The sequence below is a fragment of the Pinus tabuliformis genome, chromosome X, assembly GCF_031772625.1.
Source record: "Pinus tabuliformis cultivar Carrire ecotype Pingquan chromosome X, CPIR1, whole genome shotgun sequence".
Lineage (NCBI taxonomy): Eukaryota > Viridiplantae > Streptophyta > Pinopsida > Pinales > Pinaceae > Pinus > Pinus tabuliformis.
This window is the reverse complement of record NC_142308.1, coordinates 323053145-323077465: the sequence shown is the minus strand read 5'-3', so window position 1 is coordinate 323077465 and position 24321 is coordinate 323053145. Positions and strand designations below refer to the sequence as shown.

The 24321-nt window shown below is 34.9% G+C and overlaps 1 protein-coding gene across 1 annotated transcript; it reads right to left on the bottom strand.

The window, feature by feature from the left end:
* Positions 1–467: 467 nt before the first annotated feature.
* Positions 468–2369, bottom strand: LOC149139768 (uncharacterized). Its single transcript, XM_089450813.1, has one exon. It carries the CDS (start codon positions 2367–2369, stop codon positions 468–470), a length of 1902 nt encoding a protein of 633 aa, XP_089306939.1.
* Between the last annotated feature and the right edge of the window lie 21952 nt (positions 2370–24321).

Below are 24321 nucleotides of genomic sequence, written 5' to 3'. Positions count from 1 at the left end.
TTCTTCGCTATCACAAATCCCAGATAAATTAACTCTTTCTGCAAAAACGTACATTTCTTCAAATTGATCAATAACTTGTTCTGTTGTAGCTTCTCCAACACTTTACGCACATGCCATAAGTGTTCTTCTCGTGTCTTACTAAAAATAAGTATGTCGTCCAAATAAACAATTACAAACTTCCCAATATATTCCTTTAGCATCTCATTCATGAGTCTCATGAAGGTGTTGGGCGCATTGCTCAACCCGAACAGCATGACCAGCCATTCATATAAGCCCTCATTGGTTTTAAAAGCTGTCTTCCACTCGTCTCCCTCACGTATCCAAATCTGGTGATATCCGCTCTTTAAATCTATCTTAGAAAAGTAAGCTGCCCCACTTAGACAGTCCATCATATCATCCATACGCGGTAACGGAAACCTGTACCGTATGGTGATTTTATTGATGGTCCTGGAATCAGTGCACCTCCATCATTCTCCTCCCTTTTTGGGGGCGAGAACTGTTGGTACAACACATGGGATCAAACTCTCCCTGATCAGTCCTTTGTCCAATAGCTCCTGCACCTGTTTTCTGATTTCTTCATTATCCTTGGGGCTCATTCGATAAGCTGCCTTATTTGGTAAGCTAGCTCCTGGTATGAAATCAATATGGTGACTAATGCTCCGCTTGGGAGGTAACTTATCCGGCAAGTCGTCTACTACTATATCTGTAAACTCTTCCAACATCTGCTGTATTTCTATAGGCAAATCCGTGATTTCTGTGTGCAACAAAACTGTCCTTGTCTTTCTGACTACAGCATAATTCATCTCGCTGTTTTCAACCTGCTTTAAAAATTGTTTTCTGCTCATAAGCAACGCCTTAGGTTCATTTACTTCAGCTGCCTCTTTCTCTTCCCTGATAGGCACAAGGGTATGCGTAACCCCATCTTTTTCGAACTTATAACAGTTCAACACCCCATCATGTGTCACTGTTCTGTCATATTGCCAAGGTCTGCCCAACAAGATGTGGCATACGTCCATTGGCATAATGTCGCAAATAATTTTGTCCTTATAACGTCCTATCTGAAATTCCACTTCACTCTGCTCATCCACCAGCAACTGGTGTCCCTTCTGTAGCCATGAAACTTGATATGGACTGGGGTGTTTCAGACGCTTCAGTCCTAACTTCTCCACCATCTCGACTGACACCAAATTGTCAGTACTTCCGCTGTCAATTATCATTTTACAACACTTACCTTGCGATTTACAAATTGTCCTGAACAGAGCTTTCCGTTGCGTCTGCTCAATACTCTCATCAACTGGCTTCAACAACACCTTACGCAGCACTAAAGCTTCTCCTGTTTCTGGGGCATTTTCTGCCTCTTGAGGGGGTGCTGCTGCTTCCTCCGGTTGCGCCACATATGCGCCTCGCTGTCCAGTTGAATCTATTTCTGGGCACTCAAAAGAGCGGTGCCCCCAGTTGTGGCATCTGTAGTACTGGTAACCAGCTCCCCTTCCACGGCCATTTCCTTTGCCGCGCTGTAACGATCTGCCACCTCTCGTTCCATCTCCTTTTTCTGCTGTTCCCGAAGTTCTCGAACTGCTGGCTTCCTCACTGTTGCTGGCAGTTCGGCCCCTGCCATAGGACTGGCCTCTTCCTCTGTTAGACCCTCGTCCTCTCCGGGCATTCTGCCTTCGGTTAAGTTTTTCCTCTGCTTTGACCGCGCTCTGGTAAGCCTCCTCCGTATTGTTGGGAGACAAAATACTTATTTCATCCAAAATCTCCATCCTCAGCCCATTTACATATCTGGCTGTCCTTTCTGCTGTATCCTCTGTGTATCCTGCTCGCAAAGTTACTCGATAAAATTCCTCCATATACTCTTTCACCGTCAGACCCCTCTGTTTCAAATTCTGAACCTGCCTATGTAACGCAATTTGGTAATCTCTTGGCAGAAATCTGCCCTTCAATTTAGCTACCATCCTCGTCCAAGTCTTTATCGGAGGTTTGTTCAATCTCTTCCTCTCATTCTGGACACTGTCCCACCACAGGGTTGCATGTCCTTTCAGCTTTGTTGCTGCAAATTTGACCCTACGGTCTTCACTAATTTCCTCGCATTCAAAGTACTTGTCCATCTCGCTAATCCAATCTAATACAACATCAATCGATAAATTGCCATCGTAGGTTGGTAATTCTGGTTTTGGTTTGCTATTTGACAATAATACAGACTTCAATAACTTCACTTCTGGTGAATCACCTTCAGCCCCATCTGCCGCTACTTCCACTTCTTCTTCACTCACATCACCTAACTCTGGATCTCTCCTCCTGCCTGCCTCTACTGCTTCCAATCGGGCAGTAAGAACTCTGAGTTCTTCTCTTAACGCCTCATCTGCCATTCTACGGGCACCTCTGCCTCGTCCTCGTCTACCTATATCCATTTCTCCCAAATCTCTTCAACTCAAATAGCTCTGATACCACTCTGATGGAAACCCAACCCACTTGGTGTAGCTTTTGCGCTTTATATGATATTTGGTTTTTTGACGTGGCGGTGAACTGTTGTCTTTCCCGCGGCTCTGTAGTTGTGGTAGCTGTGCATTGAATGCAAACGTAAATGTGACAGTACCCTGCCTTGGTAAACTATACAACCCTAATCTTCACGCGCCTTCTCGACTCTTCTCTGTTTATCATTCTGTTGGCTCCGAGGGTTTGCGAGCTCTGCGTATGGAAAAATGATGGGTGCGCTGTGCTATGGTTCCTTCGCCTTCTGGTAACGCTGCCTTGTCTGTGGCTGCAAGCCCAGGAATATCCGGGGAGCGACTTCAGTTTTTGATACAGGTAAAACGTTTCTCCATGCTTCAATTTTTTTACTTGCTCCTCGTTCTCGGTCTAACCCCAAATTGTTCCTCCTCTCTTCAGTTGCTCTGTGGCATACTCTGCTTCAAAAATATGGCTTCTCCTCTCACGTTCTCCAGGTAAGGGTTTTTTTTTTTTTTTTTTTTTCGTTATCAGTCTTTATGTTGATTTTAGAGGGTTTCGTCCCTCTGAGCTTTTTTGTGGCTCGAACTCATTCACACCTGGTTCTTACAGGTCCTCTCAGGCGACCTGGACGGCGCAAGCCCCTGTGTTCAACGACATTTGGTTACGTATCTTCTGGTAGGCCTGCAACCTGTTCTGTTCTGCTGAATATGGGTCACTGTTCGAAGGACGGCCCGTCCAATGGTTGGTTGTCCGGTCACTGTGTGGTCCTTGGTTTGCCGTTGTCGTTCTGAGTTGAGTCCTATGTGTGGAAATGTGGCTTCAACGTAACCCTGTTACAAATCTGTTTCAAACCCTAACCTAGGGTTTTATGCTTGACCTTTATAATTGTAATTTCTGGTTGAATTTTCACTCACCGTGACTATGTTGGTCTCTGTATATGTGAGGGAACTCGACCCTATCGATTCTAGCTATGAATTGCTATTCTGGACAATGTAAATGAAATTCATTTTTAATGAAAGAAAGTTATGGTGATTGATACCTGTGATGTCTTCGCTTGTCTTTCGGTTACGTTGCTGGGCATTCAATTTGTTTGCTTGTCTTTCATTTAGTGGCTGTGCGTTGAGCGTATTCGCTCATCCGTATTTGTATTGCTGTGCGCTTGTATGTAAGCGTGACTGCTTGTCTTGTGGCCTGGAATTTATTTAAGATTCTCTCTGCTTGTCTACAATTTAACTGTAATTCGTACTTGTACAATAGCCATGACAGTGTGCTTAGTTTATAATAATACAAAGGTCTGTTAAATGATGAAAAACATAGGAATGAGAGATCAACAAATAATTTAGAAAGTAATTTTGATGGACAGTACTTTTCTGGTTTTGAATGCTTGACAATTCTATTAGTAAATTTACTCAGCTTATTCTCTTCTGAACTGACCCCTTTCCAGTACATGTATTTTTGGCTTTATAGCCTCTATCTTCAGATCAGGCTTACAGTTTGTCTTTTTCTGTTACAAAGACAGTTACATAACTTCTGTTTCTATCTGTAACTATAATCATTTTGACATTACAAGACTTGTAGGACAGTTAAGAGTTATTTCTCCTAATTACATAAACTACCTTTTAATCAACAATGAAACTACAGTAATCCTAAACTGGAAATGTAAAGACATCTAACTGTTGCTGACTTGTAAAATAAAGTAAAAGAAAAAATTATTCCCAATAGAATTTTAACAGTTCAGTTCCTCGCTTGTGAACCTGGTTGGAGCCCTTTCTGCCTCGTCACTGTGAGCTGGATGCTCCTGCATCAATTCAGCACCTTGAAACACCCCTGGGGTACTTTGATTGTGCATGGGTTACCTATCAAACTTGTGATTTCAATAAATTCCTCTAGAATTTTAGAAAAATTAGACTTGAAAAACCCACTAGAAAAAACTTCTAAAACATCTCATTAAAGACAACTCATAATATGTATTATTACAAAACTATAATATATTAAAAATAAAACACTAAAATAAATACATCTTACAAATATAATACAAAACTATTTCAAAATATATTACCAAATATATTAATAAAATTAATATATTACAAAACATAACATATTACAAATAAAAAAACTAAAATAAATGCATATTACAAATATATTTCAAAATATTTTACCAAAAAAATTAAAATTATTTCCCACTTCTTATATATAATTTTAATATTAACAAAACATACTTATCACAATACTCAAGTTATATATAATTAGAAATAATCCAAAGAAATATAACGTTAACTTTGGGTAATTATCAATGTTTTATGTGGATGTTTTATATTATATGAACGAAACATCAACATAACTTGTTTCCCAAATATCGAGAATGAAACACAAACATTTAATGTTTAAATCTAGGTTAGTCTACTAATAATAATGTTTAAATCTAGGTTAGTCTACTAATAATTATATTAAACATTGGATTAAACAGTATTTTGCCCATGGTATTTTGTCTATAGGTTTCATAATAATGTTTAATAATGTTTTTTTTCAATTAATTATTTGGCCCATGGTATTTTCATTAAACATTATTAATTTATTATTTCACCCATGGTCTATAAATAATTATATTAAATGGTGAACTTTTAAGCTCATCTCAACGATATTTTTGTTTTTGTCTTTGTTTTGTTTTGTTTTTTTTTCTTTTTCCGCATTAAATTATCTTTATGCAATGTTTAGCAAAATAATAACTATTAATTATATTTATTTGTTCAAAAATGGAATTGGCTGATTAATTTTTTTTTTATCTCGGCTGTTGGGTTGTGTCATCACGGTGCCACCATGAATAGGAACGTTTAAAACTGAAATAGGTTGAATAGGAACATTTAATAGTGTAATCTGAAATATATACCCGTTATGTCAAGTTTTCTTATCGCTGTCAAGACACCACTTTGTTGTAATTCAATATCAAAGGACTTTGTGGTCTGTGAAAGATTCGTTAATCATAATATCATATGCATCTTGGTGTATACAGACTCTATTAAGGATTTGTTTTGATGAAATTCAGAAGCAGTGAAAAAAATGCAGTTGTTAATTGTTAAAATGTGGAATTTCAGAGGCAAAATTGTTCTCTAATGTCTAAATTTAACACCATCGTTAAAAAGTGAAAATTCGTTCATTTTGAACGAACAAATTTGCAAGACTTGGGAATAAACATACAAAATGTTTATTGTAAGTTGAAATTCATTATGAAAAAAGATAAAATATAAAGTCAACCCTCTAGATTGAACAAAACATGGCAAAAAAATTGTCAAAGTTCACGTTTTCTGAATAAAAATTAAAAATATTCACGGAGGAAGAAATCAAACCTAGAAATTCTTAATATTTTCGCACTGTGCTTCCTCATAAATAGAATTGGACACTTTGTTTTTGTGTTATTTATATAGTTAGGGAGAGCCTTGGTTTTTTATTAGAGCTGACATTAGATTAAATATATTAATTTTTCATTAGATTAAATTTTCACATTACATTACATTTAAGTTTTATAATTATTTACATTTACATTTACATTTTTTTTACATGAGATCTACCCATTTCATTAGATTAAATTTTCAAATAGCGTTAAAATATGTTTACGTTTACATTTACATTTAAATGTTTACGTTTTTAGGTGAGATATACACCATAGGTTTATGTTTACATTTACATGTTTACGTTTTTACTTGAGATCTACCCCCATACTGGGTTGTAGAGTGCCTCTCTGTGCAATGACAATAAACATCAAAATCTTTATCTTAAGATACATCTCACATTGCCTAGAATATATTATTGTTATTAATTATAAGAGGAATGAATACAAGAGTTAATCAATATTCCTAATCATGCAGATTCACACCCTCTTTACCATGGAAATCCTTAACTTGTACATAGTTTTTGTTACAATATCATGGGTCAATGTCACCATTTATCAATGTGAGATACCCAATATTGCACATGTAGATATGACATTTTTTTAATTAAATAATTTGATATCAATTGATTAAAAGAGTATAACTAACTTGGAGGTAAATCTTAATGATTGATTTATGTATACTACTATGAATATTCAAACATATTCCATGGAAGTTAAATCATTACCACCATCTAATAGTTACTAATTATTAAATTATAATTCTATAAACTTTATTATGAAATAGACATATACAAATAACTTAATTTTTCCACATTATATTTTATGAAGATAAAAAAGAGTTGTGGGTGAAAATCATTTATGAAAATAAAAACTATACATAATCAAGGTGAGAATATATATATATATATATATATATATATATATATATATATATATATATATATACATTCAAAATATTATTTTTCAAGTATTTATAACGTCAACAAGTAATAAAATGTTTTTAAAGATATTTAATATTTAATATTTTGGTTAATGCTTAGAAATTGGGGGTTTTGATAATTAAATTCAAAAAGACTATTTCTGTTAATTTTATATATGAGAATAATGATTTGGAGGAAGTAACTTCATTTAAATGTTTTAGAATCTATCTTCATCAGAAAGTCAATAAAAGCGACCACATTGAACAAAGGATAAATAGAGGGTGAAAAGCTTTTTATATAATAGGAAGAAACTTCTCTTTGAAACTCTCATCACTTGTATTATTTTATATGGTTCTAGAGTTAGAAACTTCAAAATCTCTAGTGTTGTGGATGAACCTAAAGCGAACCCAAAATGGTTTTATAACTAGTAGTCTTAGAATCAAAAAACATGTACGTTATCATATTATTCTTACAAAAATGACTCTTTCCTCCATTAGAACTAGAAAAAAAAAAAAGGACAAACAATCTAGAAAACAAGAAGCTTCCTATAATTACATCAAATTCAAATCAAAATCACTTGTTACTTAAGCAAGATTAACATGTTAAAAATATTAATGCATCCAAATTTCTCATTTAAAATATTAATGCATATAAAAAAAAAGAATGTTAATGCATTAATAAATTAAGAAAATGTTGACGTTATAATGCTTTCTGTAATAAAGACACAATTACATTATTAATTTTGGTTGATATAATTTTTAACAAAATTGTGATTTCTTTTATTTATATAATTTGTTTTTGAATGCATAATGATTTGAAGATATTTCAATTAATTTTTATTTGATTTTAGGAATAGTAACAATTTGACCATCACTTACCTAACTAGATTCCAATATATTGTCAAAAATATATAAATTTTTTTACATTATTACCTTATAGTGTTTCAAAATGAATAAAGTATTTCACAAGGCTATATAAAAAATATCATTTAGGCGACATAAAATAATAATTTAACTAATCATTATCTCACTCACTTTGAAAAAAAAATCGTAATCTAAGTAATGTAAAATAATAATTTAGCTAAACATTACATTTTTTAATTACCTTCATATTTCTAAAAGTGGAACATTTCATTTACTAAGACAATTTAGTGAAGTTCTTTAAAATATAATTTAATTCATACTTCCATATATTTCAAAGTGGAACATTGCATTTAATAAGAGAATTTGGGGAAATTCTTCAAAATGTAATTTAAATAATGTATAATAGTAATTTTTCCCACCATTACATCACGCTATGACAATTAGGTGAAATAATATATATATATATATATATATATATATATATATATATATATATATATATATTATAAAAGTTGATTTGATTATAAATAGTTTATATATATATAAAAGTTGATTTGATTATAAATAGTTTAGTTTAGTTGAATTTGTGACTTGAATTAAGATGGTCATGATGAACAAAGTTGATTCCATATATAACTTTTGAATGAGAAGATTTTATTTTGTGATAATTTGGTGGGAATTCTATCAATGGATTCTGAGTCTAGCCCACAAGTATGTTGACTAAAATTGTCATTGTTTTAATTAGAGATATAGTTGAGGTTAGTATGTTTTTATGTTTTTTAAGGGTGGTTCATGGACACTAGGTGGCCGCTACATCAACGGGAAAATCCAGGCAGATCAACCTTAAGAAATAGTCATTGTTTTAATTAGAGATAATGTTGAGGTTAGTATGTTTTTATGTTTTTTTAAGGGTGGTTCATGGACACTAGGTAGCCACTACATCTGTGGGAAAATCTAGGTAGATCAACTTGAAGAAATTGTCATTTTTTAATTAGAGATACTGTTGAGGTTAGTAAGTTTTTATGTTTTTTAAGGGTGGTTCATGGACACTAGGTGGCAACTACATAGATCAACCTAAATAAATTTTCATTGTTTTAATTAGAGATAACAATAAGGTTAATATGTTTTTATGTTTTTTAGGGGTGGTTCACGGACCTTAGGTGGCCACTACATCCGCGGAAAATATAGGCAGATCAACCTAAAGGGATCTACTTGCCAGCCAAATAAGTAGGGCCTAACCCCAAGGGCATCGAGGATATTTAATCCCATGACCTCCCAATCGGCAAGGTACTTAGCAACGGGAACTCGACCAAATGATTTAACCCTTGGGGCTCTCAGGTCGGTATGTTATCTCAAGCATATAAATGAGTATAATTGAAAGAGAGATCTTAGAATAAAAATTAAAATGTGATTAACAATAGATTACTATAAATATATTAGGAAATGTTGTTAGTAAATGTAGTTAATATATATCCATTAATATTACTTTTTATATGATGTAATTTGTTATTTAATAGTTTATTTTTATATGATGTAATTTATTATTTTGTATGATGTAATATGTTATTTGATAGTTTATATGGTAATTTTATAATTGTTTATTTAAAATTTCAAATCAATAAAAATGCAAAATGCAAAATAATTAAATAAAGATTCAAAAATGAAAAATGTTGAGATTTTCTGTTTGAGTCAAATAGGCAAAAATCTCTGAAGGATGACAACAATAGGGATTCAGTTCCTAGATTAGCTCCAGGTTGTTGGGAGGGAGTTAATGCCTCCTATATTTGATGTGAGGGAGTTATGAGGCTGTTAGATTCTCTATGCTATATAACAGGCAACCATTCAGATGATTTGCTAAGAGAGAGTGTGAGGATTTCATGATGTAATCTCCTAATTTGATTAATATATTCCTGATGCCTATGTTTGGTGGACGTAGCCCAGATTGGTTGGGTGAACCACATTAAAAGCTGTGTCTCATGTGCTTGTTGATTTATTCTGCTGTGTGTTTAATTATTGTTGCTGTGCACCTGATCCAACAATTGGTATCAGAGCGATGTTGGAGTGCTGGTGTTGTTGATTACTGTGTGTGGAATCCTGGAGTCTGCGTGCTGGGGCGTTGGGCGTTGGAGGAGCGGCACTGTTGGAGGTGGAGCGCGGAGTTGGTGGCTGGAGCTAATCAAAACCTGCATGGAGAGATACAGTCACCTGGTGAAGAGCGGTTGCGTGAAGAGCTGTTGCGCGGATGACTGTGACTGTGTTTTGGACGTGACTGTTGCTGCGTGCTGGAGGCAGCCGGAGCTGTTGCAATGTTCAGCGTGGGGGTCGCGTGTTTCTACTCGAGTATGGTTGATGCCAGATTATGCCAGATCGTGAGATCGTCCACGAGGAGGAGCGAAAATGATCTGTCGGTATGATTGGTGCTGCGTATTACTATATTCATGGCAGACAAGAATGGCATCCACCCACATGGTATGCGTTTCTGATTTGTACTTACTCCTCAGTTCATACAAAGAAAAGAGAACCTCCAATTTCAAGTTTGACGATTCCGGCGATGTGTTTAGCTGATGCTAGGGGTTCTTTTTTATGTTGTTGAGTATTATTGAAATAAGTGACAACGGGATAACCATTACTTCAAAGAGTTAATTTTTTAGTTATGAGATAACTATTGATTTAGAGGCATTTTTCCTGTGTGTCCTTCGTACTTTGATGGATCTGAGAACCTATTTATTGCTAAGACGACAGAAAGCTAATTGCGCAGGCATCCTTTTATAATAGTGAATTCTGTCATCATCAGCAAAGTTAGTCATTTAAAAAAAAAAAAAACGCAAAGACAGCATTTAAAAACACTTCCAGGGAAGCAGTAAGTACTTTAGTGGGCGGCCCTTGCAACAGTAAATAGGCAAACCGGAAATTAAAGATTGGTTTATTGGTGCAAATAAAAAACAAGAAGTGTATGTAATGTTTTGTTTTTTATAGGGTGGAATTTGCACAAGTACAAGGAAAGGTTTTTGTTAAGAAAAAATAAGTGCAAAAAAGGCAGATTTTTTGTTGTGTAAAATCAAAGGCATAGGCAGTTTTTTTTTGTGTAAAATCAAAGGCAACGTCAATTTTTTTTTTTTTTATTGCTAGTTGGATATTGGAGATTACTGTGTTTTTTGCTGATATCTAATGGCGAAAACTCAAAGTGCCCGGTTTGAAATTGAGAAATTTAATGGCAAGAATAATTTTGAGATCTGGAAGGTGAAGATGCACGATCTGCTGGTTCAACAAGGTGTGGCGAAAGCACTGTTGGGGAAAAACAAAAGGCCTCCTTCCATGACGGAGGATGAATGGGATGAGATGGACGATAGAGCTCTGAGCGCAATTCGGTTATGTCTAGCGGACGATGTTCTGTTTAACATTGTGTCAGAGAAAACCGCCGCAGGCTTGTGGTCGAAGCTTAAGAAGCTATATATGACGAAATCTTTGACAAACCGAATTCTCCTGAAACGACAGCTTTATAGTTTGCGGATGAAAGAAGGTACCTCAATTGCTGATCACCTGAATGTTTTTAATACCTTGTTGGTGCAATTAAACAGTCTAGATGTGAAATTTGATTCAGAGGATAAGGCGATAACTTTATTATGTTCATTGCCTGAATCCTGGGATCACTTTGTTACTTCCATAAGTTTTAGTACATCAGAAATTCTTGAGTTTGACGATGTTGTTGGAGCCTTGTTGGCTGAGGAGACGAGGAAAAGGTCGAATGCAGACACCTCCACATCAGAGGTAATGATGGCCAGAGGTCGCTCACGAGAGAGACACTTCGGGGGAAAGCATAGTGACTCTCGTTCAAAATCCAAAGGAAAGAAGCCCAAGGTGAAGTGTTGGCATTGTGGCAAGGCTGGACATCTGAAAAAGGATTGCTAGAAGCGAAAGCAGGCTGCTAAAGAAGGCTCTTCGACAGAAAAGAAGGAAGCCAACACCACGGATACAGTTTCAGTATCAGGTTCAGGTATGAGTGATGAGGTATTGTCAGTTAATGTTTCAAAACATGATCAACATTGGTTGTTAGATTCCGGGGCATCTAATCACATGTGTATACATAGAGATTGGTTTAAAACATATAGATCAATTGATGATGGTGTTGTGTACATGGGTAATGATGTAACATGTAATATTGTTGGGATTGGAAGCATACAACTACAAATGTTTGATGGCACAACCAAAATATTAACTGATGTGAGGCATGTACCAAATTTAAGAAAAAATTTGATTTCATTAGGAGCACTTGATTCAAATGGATATAAAACTGTAATTCAAGGTGGAATTATGAAAATCTATAAAGGTATCTTACTAGTGATGAAAGCTAAGAAAGTAGAAAATCTATTTCAGTTAGAAGGTAGAACTGGGTCATATCATGTGTCTGTGTCTGAAAATGACAGTAGTTCCATTCACTTATGGCATCAAAGATTGGGGCATATGAGTGAAAGAGGATTGAAAATTTTGGCTGACCGAAAGTTACTTCCTAATCTAAGATCTGGAAAATTGGATTTCTGTAAACATTGTCTGTTTGGTAAACAAAGTAAACAAAAGTTTAAAACAGGCAAACATACTAGTAAAGGTATACTTGATTATATCCATTCAGATGTTTGGGGTCCAACCCCTACAGCGTCATATGGTGGCTCATCTTATTTTGTATCATTCATTGATGACTTTTCTCGGAAAGTTTGGGTCTTCATGTTAAAAAAGAAGTCTGATGTTTTTACAGTTTTCAAGCAGTTTAGAGCATTGGTAGAAAACAACACTGGTAGAACAATAAAATGTTTAAGAACTGACAATGGTGGTGAGTTTTCCTCCAAGGAGTTTGACAGCTATTGCAAGAATGCAGGGATCGAAAGACATAAGACCACAGTTTATACTCCTCAGCAGAATGGAGTTGCTGAACGCATGAACAAGACTCTTCTAGAGAGAGCAAGGTGTATGCTGAGTAACGCCGGGTTGCCGAAGGAGTTGTGGACGGAAGCAGTGGCAACTGCTTGTTATGTGATAAACCGATCTCCATCAACGACAATAGACTGCAAGGTTCCACAAGAGGTATGGACAAGACACCCTTGTGACTATTCTAAACTCAGAGTGTTTGGTTGTGAAGAATATGCTCTAGTGCCTAAACATCAGCGAACTAAATTAGATCCGAAATCGAAAAGGTATGTCTTTGTTGGGTATGGTGATGGAACAAAGGGATTTAGATTGTGGGATCCTACTACCCGCAAAATCATCATCAACAGAGATGTAAGGTTTAATGAATCCTCTCTTGTACAGTTAGATGTAGATAGAAGATTGAAATAGGATGATGTATCTGATTTCCAGCATATTCAATTTGAAAGCATTTCTAATGATAGTCATAACGACCATAGTTCAGATTCTAGTCATGAACAGGTTTCAGAATCAGATTATGAACAGGGTTCAGATGGAGGACATGAACAGGTCTCAGATGGCGATCATGAAGAAATTCCTACAGTTGATAGACAGCCAGTTGTGGAAGCACCAGAAACATTCTTAAGGAGATCTACAAGGATCAAACACCGTCCGAGAAGGTATGATGATTCAATTGCTTTGATCGCTAATGATGATGAACCTGTGTGTTATCAGGAAGCTGTAGAAGGTTCAGATAGTGACAAATGGAAAGCAGCCATGAAGGAAGAAATGATGGCCTTAGGTAAGAATGGTACATGGGATCTGGTTGAACTTCCCAAAGGTAGGAAAACTGTGGGATGCAAGTGGGTCTTCAAGCTGAAACGAGGTGTGAATGATACAGAAGACAGGTACAAAGCGAGACTGGTTGCAAAAGGGTTTTCTCAGAAAGCTGGCATAGACTTTCATGAGATATTTTCACCAGTGGTTAAAATTGTTTCAATTAGAGTTGTGTTAGCATTAGTGGTTCTGTTTGATTTGGAGTTGCAGCAGTTAGATGTTAAGACTGCATTTCTACATGGTGATTTAGATGAGGAAATATATATGGAACAACCGGAAGGGTTTGTTCAGCATCGCAATGCGAAATTTGTCTGCAGGCTAAAGAAGTCATTATATGGCCTGAAGCAGTCGCCTCGGCAGTGGTATAAGAAGTTTGATTCTTTCATGTTGAGTCAGAAATATGTAAGAAGTGAATATGATCATTGTGTTTATTTTAAGCAGTTAAATAATGGCATGTTCATTATCTTAGTGTTGTATGTTGATGATATGCTTTTAGCAAGCAAAAGCATTGAAGAAATCAACAGGTTGAAGACTCAGATGGCAAGGACGTTTGATATGAAAGATCTAGGAGCCGCAAGACAGATTTTGGGCATGGAGATTTTCAGAGACAGGGGCAATGGTAAGCTGTGGCTATCACAACAGAAGTATGTTGAGAAAATACTTTTGAGGTTTGGTATGAACAATGTGAAGCCTGTGTCGATCCCTTTAGCTTCCCATTTTAAGCTTTCTTCGAGTTTATGTCCTAATACAGATGAAGAAAAGGATTATATGTCTCGAATTCCATATGCCAATGTAGTAGGATGTTTGATGTATGCGATGGTGTGTACGCGACCAGATATTTCTCATGCAGTTGGGGTTGTCAGCAGGTACATGGCAAATCCGGGTAAAGAACACTGGTCAGCAGTGAAATGGGTGCTTCGGTACTTGAGAGGCACAAGTAGTTATTGTATTTCTTACAATAAAAGTAGTGAATTTGTTTGCGGATATGTTGATTCCGATTTTGCAGGTGACTTGGATAAGAGAAGATCAACTTCAGGGTACGTCTTTACTCTTGTAGGTGGAGCTATAAGCTGGATTTCAAAGCTACAGAACATTGTTGCTTTGTCTACTACTGAAGCAGAATACATTGCTGCTTCTCATGCTTGCAAAGAGGTGGTTTGGTTGAAAGGTTTGCTTGGTGAATTTGGTAGGTTACAGGATAACATCAGATTACTTTGTGATAGTCAAAGTGCAATACATTTGGCTAAGAATCCGGCCTATCATAGTAAGTCAAAGCATATTCCAATCAAATATCATTTTGTAAGACAGGTTATCACTGAAAGGGGAGTTTCTCTTGAAAAGGTGCATACAAAGGAGAACTGTGCAGACATGTTCACGAAACCAGTTTTGTTGGAGAAGCTACGCTGGTGTTTGGCTTCTCTTGGCTTGCAGAAAAGATAAAATAATAATAACAGGGCATCAGGCGAATTGTTGTCAAGGTGGAGATTGTTGAGATTTTATGTTTGAGTCAAATAGGCAAAAATCTCTGAAGGATGACAACAATAGGGATTCAGTTCCTAGATTAGCTCCAGGTTGTTGGGAGGGAGTTAATGCCTCCTATATTTGATGTGAGGGAGTTATGAGGCTGTTAGATTCTCTATGCTATATAACAGGCAGTCATTCGGATGATTTGCTAAGAGAGAGTGTGAGGATTTCATGATGTAATCTCCTAATTTGATTAATATATTCCTGATGCCTATGTTTGGTGGACGTAGCCCAGATTGGTTGGGTGAACCACGTTAAAAGCTGTGTCTCATGTGCTTGTTGATTTATTCTGCTGTGTGTTTAATTATTGTTGTTGTGCACCTGATCCAACAAAAAATAATTAAATAAACCAAAATATACAACATTTTAAAATTTTTAATTAAAAAAAATTGTTTCCAAGACATTCAACATGAGTTTGGTACGCCACTTAAGCACATTCCACCTTGTTACTTTTACTTTTAATTGAAAACCTCTAGTTGACAATGGACATAATTGACCATTTTAAGAGACCTGTACTTCTTGCTTGAAAAACTTCTAAAACCATTTCTTGCATGGCCAGTGCACATTCTCACTTTTACTGATTTTAATATGTTTCGTGCTTAGATTTAATTGGCCAAATTATGAAGCATCATCCAAAAAGGTGCAACTAGTTGGCTAGGATGCATTAGAAAACATTTTATCATTATTTCATCGTCTGCCCAGAGTGGTGGTATTTATTAAGAAGTTGGATCACTTCTGGCATTAATTTATTCTATGCAAAATATGAGTGGGCTTGTCGTACTTCTGTGAATAATGTCATAGTCAGCTAGAAGCTTTGGCTATATAATCAAAATGAAATATAAATTCTAATAAATATTCATATCACCTTACAATTATTAAGCCACAAGTAAGTAATTTGAGGAATGAAAAACTCTAAATTTGTTGGGCTTATTTTCGTTATTTGTTCAAACCAAAATAATCATGAAATATGCTAAATAACATGATTAATACGCTTCCACTAACTTAGTAATACAAAAGTTTCAACATTCCGAGCACTGCAATTAAATTTCACTTCCCCACTTTCAATAAAAAAAACCTATCAATAAAAATGGTATTAAATATTAATAGAATATATATGCCAGAGAGCTTACTCTTACAGTGCACCTAATGTCACATGGTTCCGGTTTGAGTTTGGGTTCGACAATGATTAGGTTTGGTTTGAATTTGAATTTTTTTGATGAGATTCGGATGATGTTCACCATCACGTTCATATATATATATATATATATATATATATATATATAGAGAGAGAGAGAGAGAGAGAGAGAGAGAGAGAGAGAAATCAACATCAGTAAACATCAAAATTGCTATCACAGACATGAAAACTACAAGGATAAATTACAATCTTGGGTTGTGACATGAAGTTATGAGTTTTGATCTATGGACTTGGTCAATGGCTGTGAGGTTGGATGAGGTTCGCCAAAATTCAACCCTGAAGGTTTTAAAGTTCGATGAACCTTGTGACATATTGTGTGCCTAAACTCCTTAATTACAATACATTTTATAACAACCCTAAGGGATTAACTTATAAAATCACATGTTAGGGAAAGACTAAATAATAAGAAATAGTAAGATCGTGGTGCTCTTCATAATAATCATGTGGTTCCATGGTGCAAATAAAATATCAAAATAATCTTACCATCGTTCATGACTTAATCGACGAGAGAAGAGACAACCAATCACAGTCTTAAAAAATAGATTTAAAATAATTCAACTAATAAAATATTTTTTTAGTTATAAGGTTAACATTATATATGCGGCTTAATATTTTTTTATCAAATTAAAAAAAAATTAAGGTGAACACATTTACTAAACGCGTTATATCTGGCCAGTGGCAAAAATCATAACCAAAATTCCAATTCACGTCACTTTGACAACAACAACCTGTCGTATTCATAGAAATGAACTACCATTTTTAGCCTAGTTGGTTGAAGTTTTCTTTATTTAGAAAAAAAATCATAAACTTAAATTGAAAGAATATTTATAAAATGTTGTTTTAATTATCTATTAACCATTAATATTAACCATGATAAAAAAGTAATCTAAATTATTATTCATATGAAAAGGAATTATTAAAATAGTATTTATAAAAGTTATTTCAACTGTTTTAAAATTATGTCTATGCGTCTCAGATAGATGGTGATAGGGTAAGTTGTTAAGGCACTCCTAGATGTTAAGTTACTTGTTCAATTACTCCCTTATTTGGGTTTCATTCTTGGACACTACCATGGTGTACTATTTCCAAACTTATATATTATAATTTAACAAGAGTCACATGGTGACATGCTACTCTTTTTTATTTTTCTCGTATATATTTTTTTTGCTTATTTGTAAAGATGAATTTTGTGCGTGTGGTCTTAGTTTGATTTAAATGGAAAAGATTTGAAGGAATTTTCATTTCAAAATAAAACTCACTTTCTATCTCATGGATGAATGTTGTACTTTGATAAATACTATAGGTGTATAATAATAATTTCAAGTTGCTGGAAAAACTCAATAGAGCTATCAAATATTACGTGGTTTGTTGAGAGGATGGGTTAGATTAGGTTGAGGGAATTTCAATGGCGATAGGTTAGACTAGGTTGAGGGCATTTCAATGCTTTTGTGGGAATAAGGCATGGCCTCAATATGATATGATAGTTGTCTTGCGCCTAATTTGATGTAGCTTCGAGAATGAGAATATAATAAAAACTATATTACTTTACAGCTAGTTTGAATTGACATAATAAACATTATTTAATATATATATATATATATATATATATATATATATATATATATATATATATATATATATATGCTGAAAATAATCAACTTTGTATAATTGTAACTATGTTATGAAAGATTACAATTTAGATTAAATTGTTGTTTCTTTTAATATAGCTAGAATTTAGAGAATATTTAAAAAAATTCGAGTGAAATACATTTTAGATCCTTTTTTAATTAACACAAAGCTCGAAATTGATTTAGACATCTATGAAACTTCATAAACCATCATGCACAACACTTATCACCTACTCACACTCGAATGTTTCATCGGATTCCTATATTTGAATTTTCTACTGCATTCTTAACAAACTTATGGCTGGAAAATATCATTCTGTATTAAAAATAGCTCACTCCACCCCTAACATGGATTGGGAATCCATTCCCTATCTGTGTTAGATACACGGATTCCGTGCAAAGGGAAAATAAGGTACACGTGGCGTAATCCTTTAGCAACATAAACCAAGCTCTACCAATGTTGTTTATATATATTGTCTCCGCATCTTTATAAGCGTAGATACATAAACACAAATTCCCATGTCAGTTATGTGAGGTGAATTTATTTGCACAACGTAACAATGGATAACTCCAATCAAATACAGATGAAACAAATGAATAAATAAATAAATAAGGGGCTCAACCGAGTTTTTGAGCACAAATAGAAATTTTGCATGTCAATAAGGTGAACGTCCCAACCTCAATTCTCTCCTCATTAATGTAACAATGTTTGTACCCAAATGATTTTGCTTGGAAGTTCTCTAATATCTGTGTTTGTGGATCATGTTATTCCACATGGATATTTAACTCCTACTTGTCTTGTGCATATTGATTGATGTTCCTCATCATTAAATGTATTTGTTAATTAGTTGGATTTGAGATATCTGGTCCAACTAATATAGTTCCTAGATTAATGTTTGATTTAGAGATTTTCTCAACTAAGTGATTGTGTGGTTAAGATAGAATTTCTATCTTCAACCAATTATTGATGTCTTTATATTTGTGATTAATGTGATGTAATTTGTGATATTTGTGATTAATGTCTGTGTGGTGCATATGCTTTGATGTTGTATCTAAAAGTTGCATAAGTGTGGTAGTTTTGTATAAAACAAGATTTATGTACCATTGGGTAGTAGACTTGTGTATCTCCTGCCTATTCCATGTTGTCAACTTGAAGCTTATGTGTGGAAGAATATTTGAGCATTGTGACCTGTGATAAGGAATTTGCATTGAAATATCTTGAGAGCATTTAAATATGAGGTGCACCAGTTCATGCCATGTTGGAGTTGACCACGAACAGTTGTGTATTACACATATGTGTTAAGGAGCGTAGACCTCATTTGCATATTGAAGTGGTGTCGTGGCCTAGTTGGTGAATGGTGTGATGGTGCAGCATGGGTGGATCTCAACATCTAGCAAAGGATCTATCTATATTGTTGAGTGGTTAAACAATTACGTTGTCGAGTTTGAAGTTTAACCGTGTTTTCAAAACAACATTTTAAATAATGTGGTGATAATAAACACCTTATCCTTTGTAATAGAGATGCTTATTGTCTTTGCAACGAGGATTTAACCTACTTTCCACTGGATACAATATGCCAGAGACATATTATGGTTACATAGGAGGTGCATATGTGTATGTACCTAATCATCATTGATTGTGCATGTACACATTGCTCTTTTAGCATCTCAAGTTCTTAGCAACTGCCATGGTGTCGTTTCCTTCCAAAGAGGTTCACCTTTGTTTACATTAGAGAGAGAGAGAGATATGTAGAGGTCATGGAATATTATTCCATTTAGGATAGTAGAAGGGAGGGACATGAAGTGATTTGTTAGTGTGATCTGCTGTGTAAATTTGGTATTGTGGCAGCTTGCTTTTTTCACAACTAGAGGGATTGATGTAGCTTGAGTGTGCTTATGTAATTTGCTTACATGATCTGGTTGGAATTTCAACCCGTGGGTTTAAAGTTACAACATCACATTGATGAGGGAACGAAATACGTAACTCCAATGTCCCCATTCATCATATGTATATTGAGTTATAGGTAGCATGCAACTCAATGGATGGCTTCATAATTGGGATATATTTTTGGTAAATATAAATGATGAAGAATGTATAAATTAGTTAGAGATCATTTTGCAAAACTAACTCTAGATACATTATGTATCTAGAAGGATTTTCTATATAACTATCAAGTACAATGGTTGACACCCATGTATCTCGGTAGATGGGACCTCTTCCATATAATGACTAGTAGTTTAGTTATTCAAACAAGTAATTGATTGTCTTTGAAGCAACTATTTTTAGAGATTGATGGAAGCAAAACTCAATATGGATGATTGTCAAGATAGTTTGTAAGTTGTGGATCTAGGGAAGGATCCCTAATTTTTTGAAGGTGTGGGAGTGGTCTTCTCGTGAGGTTATGCGACATCTTGGGACACTATTCAATAATTTACTTCGGGAGATCCATGATTTGAGAGTTCAAGAGTGGAAGTCGGGAATCCAGTGTGTCAACTACACCTTTACAAGGGTTATGAGACAACTTGATGGAGTTCTCTCTATGCGATTTCGAAGATGTTTAAAGAAGTTAATGAAGACTCTGCAAACAAGAAGATCAAAGAAAAGTACTCATTAAGGGAGGGACTTGGAGATTTAAATATCACTTGTCTTGTGAATATTGATTGATGTTCCTCATTATTCGATGTATTTGTTAATTAGTTGGGTTTGAGATATTTAGTCCAACTAAAATAGTTCCTAGATTAGTGTCTGGTTGAGAGATTTACTCAACTAAGTGATTGTGTGGTTAAAATAGAATTTATATCTTCAACTAATGATTCATGTATTTATATTTGTGATTAATCTAATGTGACGTACGTTTTGGTGTGTAATTGGTTTTTCAAATATTCCTCATTTAGAATCCATCACGGAAAGCATTAGAATAAAGAAAAATCCACCCTTTTGAAATCTTGGGAGATTTGTACATAAGTACACTCTCAAATGTGATAGTTCATATCCCCATCCCGACCTTAGACTACTCAGATATGATGTAGAATCATAAGGTGAGGCCATTGCATCTACTTAAATAATGGCATTGTATAGTCATGTGCAGATGTATTGCCACATCAGGCTTCTGAGCCTTGATGTGGTGGCGGTTCATCATTATCTCCTAAAAAAATACAAACCCCAAATGGTGAATTTTTTGTGTAAAATTTTTGATACGACATAAATTAATGCCACTGTAATGATCATATATGTTACTTCTAGTGACATAATAACTTATATACCACTCAGTCCAACCTTAAATTTACAAGGGTAAAAGTCCCAAGTCGAAAATTAGAAGTAAGAACTAGGATACCTTTTTCTATATTACCTATGAATAGTACTTGCAATATTCTTGATATCTTGTGATAGCACTGAAGAAATTCACTGATAAATCCTTAAGACAAAACGTAGGATAATCCTTCACGAAATAGGTTGAAAATGTTAGGGTTTGCATCAAGCTTGTAAAGCTCAATTTTTTTGTGATAGAAAGTTCACAATGAGCCTTCATCAGTGGGATTGAGTGGGGTAATTACCTTAACCTTCACCTAAATCAATTCCTTTCTTTCGTTAATGAGATCAAATCTCGATCATTGAATATGACAACTTAAGAGATTTCCATGAGGAAGGAAGAATCCACACCAAATGTTAATGCATGTGACCATGTGTTAAGATGGTTGTGTATTTCTAATATGAACACGTTCTATGTAATCCAATGCATTATATTATCAGGGTATCAAGCCATAACTTGATATTGAGCCCCAAAACTATATATATATATATATATATATATATATATATATATATATATATATATATATATATATATATATATATATATATATAGATGAGCATTGTGTGAAGGGGAGGTTACATGTGTTGGTATATTTTGTATAATAAATTATGTGTATAAGTAGGTACTATCAGGAAGACCGAAGGGGTTAACAAGTATGGTGTTTCCATGATTAACATATGAAATATATATATATATATATATATATATATATATATATATATATATATATATATATATATATATATATATAAATAATAAAAAGGCTCAATTAAATGCAAATAACCTGTGTACATCATTTTCTATATATGTATAAACGTGTATATTATAACTATATGTTGGACAGTTGGCATTGCCTGGATGAATAATGGCAGAGAGTGTGTTGTCATTAATGTCAATAGCCATGGGGAGATGTGTTGGGCATTGTTTTATTTCTAGTGACAACAAGTGCATTGGCATTGATGTTAACCAAATTAGCATGGATTTTGGTGGCAGAAAATGTGTTGGCATTAATGTTAATCAGGTTAGCATTGATGTTCTTAGTGTGCCAAGGTTAGGGGGAGTCCCATCGTTGTTGCAGTCTTTGGTAGAGAACCATCATAGTAGTAGGATGATGTAAGAAGCTAAAATATTGCAACTATGATGGTTAGTGAGACCTAGGCTTTGGATGCATTTTTGCAACAAGATATTTTCTCAAATGCTCTTAGAGATGGCATAGTTGGTTATGCTAAGAAAAATATTTCCAATGATATGTGGAAGTCTGCAAATGGCTTCTTGGATCAGGATGTATTTCCAGTCAAATCTTAAGTGCTCCAAAGTCATAGTTGCAGTGCAAAAAGTAGTTAAAGTACCCTTTAGTGGCATGTTATTTTGGCGGTTTTGCCAAATAAAGTGGAGTTATTTTAGTGGAGAAGCTAATAGAGGACTAGGTATACGTGATCTAACAATGCTGAAATGGGGAGTGTTATGGTTGGTCGACGGTGGAGCCCACTTTATAGCTAAGCCCAACAGGAGTATCCTAAAGGTTTTCATTGAGAATACAAAGGAGGAGGTTGGGATGAAAGCATCGGGCAATGTGGTAGTAGTGTAGCCTATGAAATCAGTGCAACAGTTTAATGGGTCAGGACCCTTCAAAAAATTAACAAAGAAAATGGCGGATTTTTTTTTCGAGAACCCTCTTTCTCTCTCCTCTCTAATAGGAGTGTCGCAACATTTTATTGGTTGCAGTGACATCAACATGATGTTGGTACAAGATGACACATGGCTGGGAGATTCAAAATTTTTGGGTGGCCTAATGGGCCAAATATAGGTGACACGTGCACCACTTCGGAAATGACATGTGGCATTTATGACATCAACAGGACACCATCTCATTGGCAGTAACCTGAAAGTTTTTGGAGCAAGGAACAAAGGGACTAACAGGTTGATAGGGAATTTTTTAAAGCCAACACATCCTAGTATATGGTTAATTGTTTGATATGAGCATCGGGTGGATCCACCTGGATGTGTCATCCCTTAGGCTGCATCCTGGCAAGTTTAAAAGTGAAACAAGAGAAGTTTGTAGGCTTACAACGCATTGGGCGAGTGTGGCAGACAAGGAGGCGGTAGAGAGCCTATAAAAAGAGCACCAAGTGAACCCTCCTTGACTCACAATCCTAGAGGATAAGTTCGGAGGCTAAAGCTATCCCAGGACTTGGTCCTGTGGGTGCCATATTGTAGATTTTTATTGTAGATCCAACAACTTATGTGATTTTCTAAAACATAGGACAAGAATCTACTCTAATATTTAGCGGAAACCAAAATTGATCGATGAAAACAAGAAGTAGAAAAGGAAGAATATCAATCACACATAACACAATATTTCTCTGGGGAAAGAAACTGCTCAAAACCCCAACTATCTATATTGCATTAACCAGAAGATCTAAGAAGAAAATACAATGCTTGTTCATCCTGAACAATTCATGCACTAGTACAATCCAACTCTCTGCCTCACATGCCAACTCAAGACAACACTTAGCCAATTATGATTTCTACCAAGTGACTACTTCCTTGCGCAATCCCTAAGGGAATTAACCCATATTTAATTGAGAAAATCCCTCATCACAACTGTGCAATCCGTCATAGGCCTTCTACTGATTTCATGCACCATTTGTACAACTCTGAAAATTATACAACTCATAGTACACTATCGTAGAACTTAAAATCTCAACTGGGTCTTCCTCTGAACTGACATGCATTAGTTATTTATGAGTGAATCTTCAGTTAATTGGTGTGGTTTTGGTGATGCACTGGTGCATTACTCCACTACTAGACCTCTACTAGTTCCTCCAATAGTTATAACTAGTTTAATTGACTATAACTCAGTTAGATTGAGTTATCTAATTAGAACTCCAAAGAACTTAACATGGGATCCTAGAATTTATGGATCATTGTACATGACTCTAGATAGACTTCCAACTTGAATTTACTTATCCAACTAAGTCAACTTAACTTAGTTAACTACTACAATTTGTTATGAGAATAGAATTACAATTTAATTCACAATTTAATTCAAGGACAAATTAAATTGGAATTTCTAGATGCTATTTTAATATTTCTTGTTTCTATTTTCAACACTCCCTCTCAAAAAGAAATGAATTCAAATCTATCCCGATCTGGTACCTTTGGAATGTTCTACAAGCAACACTTATTACTGTTGTTGTTTCTACTACAACATCTACAATAAAAAAGCATCCAGCTTGAATCAATATGATGCATAGGTCACCAAAGTCTCTAACTACTACTAGCTTTCCCTCTCTCGATTGCAA

Excerpts from the sequence above, each read along its gene's own strand:
- LOC149139768 (XM_089450813.1), bottom strand. The coding sequence starts at position 2,369 with ATGGCAGATGAGGCGTTAAGAGAAGAACTCAGAGTTCTTACTGCCCGA.